Source organism: Condylura cristata, unplaced genomic scaffold (genome assembly GCF_000260355.1).
Source record: "Condylura cristata isolate star-nosed mole 26May11 unplaced genomic scaffold, ConCri1.0 scaffold00024, whole genome shotgun sequence".
Lineage (NCBI taxonomy): Eukaryota > Metazoa > Chordata > Mammalia > Eulipotyphla > Talpidae > Condylura > Condylura cristata.
The window spans coordinates 27,198,144-27,208,826 of NW_004567125.1; the positions used below are offsets into that span (position 1 = coordinate 27,198,144).

The 10,683-nt window shown below is 37.6% G+C and overlaps 1 protein-coding gene across 2 annotated transcripts in view; it reads left to right on the forward strand.

Moving 5' to 3' along the window:
- RNF2 (ring finger protein 2) overlaps positions 1–10,683 on the forward strand; it is a 47,098-nt gene that overhangs the window by 25,771 nt on the left and 10,644 nt on the right. For both annotated transcript variants that reach the window (XM_004688568.2, XM_012729321.1), the window contains exon 2: positions 8,901–8,989. In XM_004688568.2, coding sequence (XP_004688625.1) covers positions 8,903–8,989 — 87 coding nt within the window. In that variant the 5' untranslated portion in view covers positions 8,901–8,902. The remainder of the gene's footprint in view (positions 1–8,900; positions 8,990–10,683) is intronic.

Consider the following 10,683-nt stretch of genomic DNA (forward strand, 5'->3'; position numbering starts at 1 on the left):
GAAGTGGCTTTAGCTTTTTAGTGCAGTGCTTTTGTTACAGGGCACCCCAATGTGAATTGGGTTGCCTGTCTGTGGGTTTTCACCCGCGCGATTACGATTAAATCGTATTATGGACACACTAAAAAAGGTTAAATAATGGATTTATTTGTAAGGACAAAGGTAAAGGAATAACCCAGGGAAAGAGGGAGAGACATACAAGTTAAGCTAGAAAGTCCTACCAGTTCTGCTGACTTGGACTTCATCAGCACGCCGAAAACCTATCAAGAGCCAAAACGATCAGATCAGTGGCGAAACCCCAGAGCCCACATGTCTGGTTTTATCCCAACCTGGCTGCTCAGCTCCGCCCTCACGTCCCAGCATGCTTCTCCTTCTAATTGTGGGATTAGTAGTTCCAGTATCTGGAGTGTGGGCGGAGTCCATGAAATCTGTACCTGTTACACTTTAACCCCCTGTGCCACCAGAGAGGGCCCTAATCTACAATTCTTAATAAATAGTGGGCTGCACAAGCAGTTGTTTTCTAGTCTTTTACATATTAGGAGACAGATAAATAAAAGGTTTCTTTATTGAAATAAAGGAAATTACAGGCTTAATTTTATGGCTGTCATTTATGGAATGCGCTAAGTGCTTAATATAAACATATTTAGCTTTGCTAATGACCCTGGAATATTTTGTTGCTTTGCAGAATTGAAAATAAAAATAAACAAGTCATTAAGGATTGAGAAATTTGCTTGTGGATCCATAGCCAGTGACTGCTAGCTGTAAACCCAGGTGGACCAGTACTGAACATTATTTACTGAGTATTCTAGTTGTCTCATTTGTTGTGTAAAAATTTAAGGTCATCCTTAAATACGATGTTCTCTGCTTTTATTCTTGAGGAATTTTCTTTCTATGGGATATCAGGAATGGACTTGGAAGCAAATGTATGGGTCAGTTGGGCTATTTAAGGTTAGGGATCTCAAAGAGTTGAGTGGGAAAACCACTATTAGTACTGTCTTAATTTCTTCATGTGAAACCTGAAAAATATTGCCACATATTCCCTTCATCTACGTTAAGGATCATAGCTTAGGGATGGGATAAAATGGGACTATAAGGAACCTCTGCATTACTGTTAAATAAATATATATATTTTAAAAAGATTTATTTATTTATGCATACAGAACATACAGGCATACAGACATGCATACAGAACATACAGGCCAGAGGTTTAGGGGTGGTCAGAGGATTCACCAGAGACAGAATGGGGAGCAGGACAGGCAAGTCCTTGAAGTACACTGCTGAGGGGAGCCGTGGCGGGGTCAGGAGAGGTCTGCTGCACCAGGTAGGTATCCTCCAGGGCAGGATTGAACTCATGCTCAAGTGGCTAATTTAGCTTGTTAATGCTGTGCTAACAGGGAGGACCTAAATAAATATTTTTATAGCAACAATATTGTGATTAGTGATTATGTCCCTTTCTATATTCATTTCAGAAATTTGTCATTCTTAAACCTGAGTTATTCAATCAGTTTTAGGAACCAAATATTGTATATTAAAATAATAAATTTTATTTGTATTTCACCCCCACTGCTATCCCTTATATTCCTTTCTCACAATCTCTGAGTACATGCTGAGTTTATTATTATTTGCCAGTTTTTGTATTTTACTTTATCACATAGTCTGAAATGTAAATGTGTAGTCTTTGTAATTCTGACTTGCTTTACATTCCTTTGAAGTCCTTCTGTTTTGCCATATTTGCTGTAAGTGGCTGCAGTTCATCTTTCCTTATAGCCAAATAGTATTCATTAGTGTGCAATGAATGATCCAGTAACCTGTTGATGGGCATTTAGGCTTCTTGCACTTCCCTACATATTGTAAATAGTGGTGTATTATATAATGATTAAATTTCAATAGCTTTATTTATTTATATTAACCTGCAAGTACACACAACATTATACATCTATTACTGGGGTAGTAATAGATTATTACACAGTTCCAATTTTTTCCCTGATGAGTGATTCAGTGAGAGTTGGATTTGGCTGGTAGGTGAAGAACTTGAAAAATTGGAATTTGAGAGCTTGTATGCTTGTCCCTAAACACACTGCCTAAGAATGAGGGCATGACCTTTGCTTTCTAATACAAAAAAATTCTCCTTGGTTACAGAAGGGGGAGGCTTCTAAGTTCTAATGTTTGGAATGTGAATGTATTCCAAGGGTGAAAATAAGACACTTAGAATTTATAACCTCTGGAATGTCTCCATAGTCTTATAGTGTCATTTCTCTGAAATATAAACACTACTTCTAGAGAGGTAAACCTCTTATCTATTCAGTTAGTATTAAGTTTTCAAGGGTCCTTTAAAGGACAGATTTCTTTGCTCATAAAGCCCTAATCATGCAGAAACATAAACATACTTTCTTTATACTGATAAATCTTCCTTTTTCTCTTACCCGGTCCCATGTTAATTTGAAGTGACTTTTTCAGTGATGAAAATATGAAATGTTAAGTTTGTCTGTTTTGAGCTCTTTATCCATCAACATTGCTGAAAGTATTTATTTGAATACTCTATGCCAGGCACAGTGCAAGATACTGGTGAATAAGCTAAATAAAGTGCTATAGTTGGGGGGAAAAAAAGGAAGGCATGAGAGAATGGCTGTTAGAATTGTGTAGAGTGCACGAAGGAGCTAGCTAACTATGGGAAAATCTTGAAAAATGAATTAGTGCCTATTCTACACAGACTCATCCAAAAAATCAAAAAAGAAAAAAAAAGCTACCAAATACTTTCTACAAAGCCAACATCACACAACAAATGTTGGCGAGGATGTGGAGAAAAAGAAACTCTCCTGCACTGCTGGTGGGAATGCAAACTAGTACATAGAAAACTGTTTGGAGGTTTCTCAAACTGCTAAATATGGAGCTTCCATATGACCCAGCAGTCCCACTCCTAGGTATCTACCCATATATGACAAACCCACAGCTAATATTATTCTCAATGGAGAAAAGCTGAAAGCCTTTCTTTTGAGATCAGGAACAAGACAAGGGTGTCCAGTATTGCCATTGCTCTTCAATTATAACATTGGAAGTCTAGCCAGAGCAATAAGACAGGAGAAAGATAAACAAGAAATCCAAATAGGGAAAGAAGTAAAACTGTCTTTATTTGCAGGTAATATGTTAATTTACATGGAAAACCCTAAAAACGGCATAGAGAAACTAATCAAAACAATCAACCAGTTTAATAAAATAAACACACAAGTCAGAGGCCTTCCTATACACAATCAAGCAGAAGAAATGTAAATAAAAAAAAATCCCTTCAGTTAAAACAAAAAGAATCAAATACCTGGGAATCAATCTGACAAAAGAGGTAAAAGACCTATACAAAGAAAACTACAAAACACTGTTAAAAGAAATATAAGAAGACACTGAAAAATTGAGACATCCCCTGCTCATGGATTGAGAGAATTAACATCATCAAAATGGCCATCCTGCCAAAAGCAATATACAGATTTAATGCTATCTCAATAAAAGTCTGAATGACATTCTTCAAAGAAATAGAAAAAATGTTGATGAGATTCATATGGAACAACAAAAGACCTCGAATAGTCACAATTCTCATGACTAAAAAGAACGAGAATGGAGGCATTAACAATCCCAAACTTCAGGCTATACTACAAAGCCATAATAATCAAAACTGCCTGGTACTGGATTCGAATAGAAAACCCACATATAAACCCACAGGTTTATGGGCAGCTAATCTTTGACAGAGGAGCAAAGAAGATACAATGGAGTAAAAAAAGTTTGTTTAACAAATGGTGCTGGGAAAACTGGGGAGCTACATGCAAAAAATTCAAACTCAGTGACTACATCACACCATGCACAGAACCAACTCGAAGTGGATTAAAGACCTAGACTTGAGAATGGAAACCGTAAAATACCTGGAAGCAAAGAGGGGCAAAACACTACACAACATACACCTCAGTAACATCTCTGAAGATATAGCATCCAGTGATAGTGAAAGAAAGGATAAACAGATGGATTACATCAAGTTAAAGAGCTTCTGTACAGCAAAAGAGACATTACAAAAAAGCAGACATCCCACTGACAGGGAAAAATTTCTCACACAAAACTAGCGACAAAGGATTGATCACAAAGCTATACAAAGAACTGATGACACTCAACAAAAATAAACAACCGCATCAAAAAATGGGCAGAGGAGCTAAAAAGACACTTCTCCAAAGAGGAAATGCAGATGGCCATCAAGCATATGAAAAAATGTTCAACATCACTTGTAGTAAGGGAGATAAAAATTAAAAACAATCAACAACAAATGTTGGCGAGGATGTGGAGAAAAAGAAACTCCTGCACTGCGGTGGGAATGCAAACTAGTACATGGAAAACTGTTTGGAGGTTTCTCAAACTGCTAAATATGGAGCTTCCATATGACCCAGCAGTCCCACTCCTAGGTATCTACCCAAAAGACACACAAAAACATTTGCACCCTCGTGTTCATTGCTACTTTATTTACAATGGGAAAGATAGGGAATCAACCCAAATGCCCAAAAGTAGATGACTGGGTTAAAAAGATGTGGTACATATACACGATGGAATATTACTCAGCAATCCAAAAAGATAAAACACATACCTTTTGCAGCAACATGGGTGGAGCTGTAAGGGATCATGCTTAGTGAAATAAGCCAGAAAGAAAAGGAAAAATACCGGATGGTTTCACTCATAGCAGGAGTATAACCAGGTGAGAAAATAATAATGAACAGCTATGTGCCAGAGACATTTTATGGGGTTGTGGAGTGGGGAGTGGAATCAAAAGTGGGAGGGAGGGAAGTGCACTGGTCTATGGTGATGGCACACGGGTGATTTGGTGATGGGGAGCCCACAGGGATTACAACTGAGTTGGAAAAAGGCACAGAATGATGTAAAAATAAACTATTAATATTTAAAAAAAAAGTTTGGGCATGAGCTAGGATTTGCTGTTTTTATAAACTCCTTCTGTTTGAATAGTTTCAGTTCGAGTAGTTTCAGTTCTTTGATATTCATTTTATTGTAGTAGACTTTATGTTAGAAATAACAGCATATGCGTCTGCAAGGAAGTTGACTGCCCATATTTACAGATAGTTCACGTTAAATTCAGCGACAAATTAGATTCTAGACTAATTTGGAATGGTACCTCTTTGTTCTGAATATTTAGAGGCTGAAGGGTTTATTTATTTATTTTTTAAGCAGGTGTTAGGTTATATTGGTTGTTTTCTTGGAGAGGACCTTGAGGAAAGGACAATTCATTTAAGAATTTTAAGGGAGGGGCTATATATGGGAATAAGGAATACAGGTAAAGTGATGATGCTAAAACATGATTGTGTTGGTATTTAGTTAGGCCAGGTTTCGCAGATAATTAGTGATTTTTTTTTTTTTTTAATTTGGCAGAGACTCTTTCAGGGGTGCTATTTGGAAGTTTAACGAGTTTCATTTTGAGGTCTCTACAGTCAAAATACTGGTCTTTGTATTTGGGACTTTTTCTCCTCTCCAGGAGCTTAGGTTAGATGTTATCATTATCTTTCCAAAATTGTCAGTAATAGCTGAGGTAATTGCAAATCAACATTGGAGAAATTTTGCTTATGTAGCCTTATAAGAACAATAATTAGGATTATAGTAAAAGTATAAGAGCTTGGCAGGAGAAATTTGCAGGTTTAGATACAGAGAACCCCTCTTCAGTACACAACAAAGGCTCACTAGGATAGGATAGTGTGCATTGCAAATTTCAATAGTGTGTTAAACTTTTAGTCCCAGATTATAGAGGTGAGGAGAAAAGGTCTCCTGCATTAAATAAGGTTGTCTCTGAGAGAATTTTCTCATGATTTTTAAAAGTGTCATGACAAAGTTTGTTGTTGGAACTTACATATTCATTAACTTCTAAAGATTGACTAGACAGTCATTTGTATTTCGTGCCATTATTCAATCCTGGTTAAAAAAAAAAATTGAGTAATACAGACAAAATAGCATTTCACTAAGGAGAAATTTCCTATCCAAAACTTTTCAGTTCAAGATTCTCAGAAAGTGAAGTCAAAGCACACAGGACTGCCCCCCAAAAACCATAGTACTGATTTTAGAATTTATAAACTTAGCTAGGTTAGTAGCAAGAGCTCTGTGAAAAATTGCTCAGATTTTTGATAACTGTGAAGAGCACTGATGGGGATCATGATGGAGCTGAAAGAGAATTTTATTTAAAGTACAAAAAGCTTGAGGAATACTTGCTGTTTGTGAATGTACTAGTTCAAATAAGCCAAGTAAATCCTTAAGGTAAACTAAGGGGAAGCCTCAGAGTTTTAAACAAAAGTCACTTAAATGTGCAAAGTTTGTACATACTTGTTTCAAATTTCTGCTTGGGTAAAGGGAGAAGCTTTATGTGGAAATGCAATATTTGCTAAAGGAAGAGGCGAGCTATAGTGAATTTAGAGAGAAATAGGATTTAACCTTCAATGAAGTGCTTTTACTGATCAAAGCATATTGACCAGTTCTTGCGAACAAGATTGTTTCAGTGATAACAGCTGAGTGTGGGAAATTCACCTTCCCGAATACAAACAAATCTATGTCCTTTGTTTCTATTTCTTGGTGTAGAAAATGTGACTTAAATAAGTGTAGGTTGTGTCTTTAGGCAGGAGTTGACTTTTCCTTTCTCATAGTCTGCTTGACTACTATCTCAATGGTCTATAAACAACTGGTATTCAGTGTGTAGGCATCTCTATTTCTCTTCTTTTTTTTTTCTTAAAAAGATTTTTATTTATGCATACAGAACTGGGGTACAGGCCAGAGACTCAGCTATGGTAAGAGGATTCACCAGAGACAATGGGGGGCAGAACAGGCAGATCAAAGAAGTACACTGCTGAGGGGAGCAGTGGGTGGGTCAGGAGATGTCTACTGTGCCATATGGGTCACCTTCTGGGCTGGGATCGAACTCATGCTGAAGGGGCTTTAGCTTCAGCAGGGAGGGCCCTCTGTTTCTCTTCTAAGCTACCTCTTCTGAGTTCTTCATCTCAACGAATGGTTGCTTTCCAGTACACTAAGAAAATGTGGTATATGGCCCTCCCTGGTGGTACAGCGGGTTAAAGTACAGCACTGCAAGCTAGCCATAGCCACTTCAATGCAAGTTCAATCCCCAGCCCCAGAGGTGATCCACATGACACAGCAGACCTCTTCTTTCTTGCCTGCTGTGTACTTTGTCAATTGGACTGTTCTGTTTCTTGCTGTCTCTTGTGAATCTTCTCACCACTCTTGCACCTCTGGCCTGTACCCCAGTTCTGTATGCAAGAATAAATCTTAAAAAGAAAAAGAAGTTTGGTATATATACCCACTGGAATACTTATCAGCGATTAAAAAGATGAACTCTTGCCATTTGTGTCAACATGGATAGAACTGGAGAGGATTATAAGTGAAATAAGTCAGAAGGAGAAAGACAAATACCAGTTGATTCACTCATACATGGAATATAAAGAAATATAACAAGGGACCACACAAAACTAAACCAAAACAGACCCTAGACATATAACTGAAGAATTGAGACTACCAGAGTGAGTAGTTGAAGTGGAGAGTAAAGGGGGAAGGAGCCCAAATCGACTATGGTAGAAGATTACAGATGCTTTGGTGGTGGGTGTGGTGTGGCAAAAATACCTGGTGTGAACTATACCCCTAAGTCATATACAGTGCTGTTTACCAGTGTTATCTTAATAAAATAAAAAGAACAGGCCAAAAAAAAAATTGTTTTCCCAAAGACATAATTGACCCTTTATGTTCTGTGTAACCCTTAAGGGCCTGTTTGTCTAATTCACTCTTTCTATATTCAATTGCTTTGGTTTAGATAGCTAATGTAATTGAGGTTTTTGTAATAGCTATTCACTGGTCTGACTGCTAGTTATTTTCCATTCCTCTACCTTCTACACTATTGCCTAAGTTCTTGTAGAATAATCTCTTCTTTAAGGTTGTTAAATCTCTGCTGAACTTTTACAATTTTCCCCTTTTTGTCCTGGGAACTCCTCAGTATCCCAGATGTTTTTTCTATAATGCTGCTTAAAGTTTGTCAGATAGTAGTATAGCTTATATATGCATTTCTTTCTTTTTAGGCTATGAACCTGTAGCAAGAACTTAATAGCAGCTAGTTTTTTTAAGACCATCTTCCTCACTCTTACAAGATCACATCCTCTTAATAAAAAACCGAAGAGGATAAAAAGGAAGCAGAAGAGGAAATGCAAAATCTAATGAATTAGAGTGGTGTGGAGACCTTGAAATTGTGTCACATGATGAAAATTAGATGGAACTAGGGTATTTGAACCAAAGGAAAGGAAAAACATGTGGGACATCCTCGTGGTGACCAACTATTTGGTGTGCTATCATGTAGAAAAATTATTAAGACTAGTCACTTTGCCTCCAGAAGGCAACTGAAGGATGAGTAGTTTGGGACTTGGCACTATGAGCTTTCTGAATCTGTTTCAAGCTGTTTTATTAGGTAGGGAGTTTTTCTTGAGTAGCTCTGTGTAAGTAGAGGCAAAATGACTGATGGTTTAAAGTCTGAGATGGCCATGCTGAAGAGCCTGAAATTTTCTGGGTTTAATTCTAAGTTCTGTGGCTATGAATTTCAGAAATATTTATTGTTTTGGGTTAAAGCAGTTTTCTGTGCATTCACCTCATAATTAAGCCCTTTCCTGTGCCAGTTGTTATTCATTCAAAAATAAATGATAGTCTCTTGGTGTCAAGTATCTAATATTTATAAGTAGAAAGATTCTTGAGCTTATTTGATTTTTTTTGAGGAACTACTATATAATTTCTAATTAAAAATATTCTTGGTAGTCAATATTTATAAAAATCAAGTTTGAGATTTACTTCCTTTTCAGATACTAAAATTGTTTTCACTTTTTTTTTTAAATTCCTAGCAATGTCTCAAGCTGTGCAGACAAATGGAACTCAGCCATTAAGCAAAACATGGGAACTCAGTTTATATGAATTACAACGAACACCTCAGGTAATGTGGACTAAGATCACTTAAGGGAAAGTATGAGATACAATAAAAAGTATGGGATACAATTTTTTGAAGATGAAAACTTGAAAGCATATAGCAGCAACAATAAATCTGTATGCAAGAAGTTCAGATTTTTTGATTGACCATTCAACAAATAATTTGAGTGCATATTCTCTACCTGCTGCCAAGGTAGGAACTAGGTGAACAAAGGTAATAAAGTATATGTGGCACCGGCCCCTGAAGTTTATAGACATTCAGCAAATAAGTATCTGTAGAATTTGAGAAGTGTGTAAAGTGGAAGACTTCAGTGCTGTAATAAATAGTGTGGGATTAAAGGGCTAGGGAAGACTATTCCATTATTTAAAGATAGGAAAGACTGGAGGAGGAGGAGCAGTTTGAGGAAATGAACATGCTCAAAACCAGTCTTAGTTTGATAAGCCAGTAAGACAGGCAGAGATGCTAACCAAGGGCCTAGACTAAATAAGAAATTCTGGGGGTTGTTAGGACATTTTAAGTAGTGGGAATGATATGGTCACCTACAGTAAGATGAACAGAGAGGGCCCAGAACATCATCCAGAGGAGCATCAACAATTAGAAATTAAGTAATAGATAAGGGACCGCAAAAGGAGACTGAGAAGGAACACCTAGTGGAAAATGGGAAAAAATGGAGAGAGGAGATCAAAATCTTAAGAGTAGCATTTTAGAATGAGAATGGAATTCCTGCATACACTGCTCAAAGATTGAGATGAGAATTAACAAAAGTGTTTCATTTTCTGTTTTTAAAGATTTGTTTATTTATGTATACAAGAGTTGGTGTGTAGGCCAGAGGTGGGAAGAGATGCTAGGATTCACCAGAGACAGAGTGGGGAGCAGGACAGGCAGCTGTACTGAAATACAAGCTGAGTGGAACAGTCTGTCGGTCAGGAGAGGTGTGCTGTTGTGTCATGTGGGTGCCTGGTCAGGGATTGAAGTCCTACTGCAGAGACTGTGGGTAGTTTCATAGTGCTGAAACTTAACCCCTTGTGTCACTAGGGAGGCCCTAAAACTATGTTTTAGATCAGGCAATGTATACCGGATGACTGAAGCATGGTGGCCTGAGACAAACAGACTGGGGATCTTAGTGATGACCTTTTGCTCAGTTCCTGGTATGCAATTTAGTTTCTGGAAGGACTCTTGTCAGATGTTAACCATGAAGCAGAATGGAGCTGGGGAATCGCATTACTACTGACCCCTTTACTCACTCCTTGGTATGCAGCCATGCGATTCATTTGGTTTGTAGCCACGTCACATCTGACCATGTACAGCTGCCAGTGCAAACCCACCCAAACCTTGTGGAAACACTCTCCCCAGCTCTAAGCTGCATCATTCATACTTCAGTGTTCAGATGTGAAGTTAAGTAATCTAAGCTGGTTAGTGGGGAGATGGCTGAAGTTTGATGAGATAATCAGAGAGACTAACTTGTGAAGGTATGAGGGTGTGTGCCTTTCATAAAAAGAGGTATAATTTCTCCTTGTAATCTATTGCACATTCAGGTGGAGGAAAGTCTGCAGTTAGAAAGAGGCATAAAATAGTGTATATAGTGTGAGAGGTAAGATGAGTTTGTTGTAGAAACCCAGTTGCTAAGCAGTGTTAACACCTACTTAAGACTGGTGAAATTTTTAGTGCTACCTTTCTAGTTCTTCCCCATCTTGCTGCAC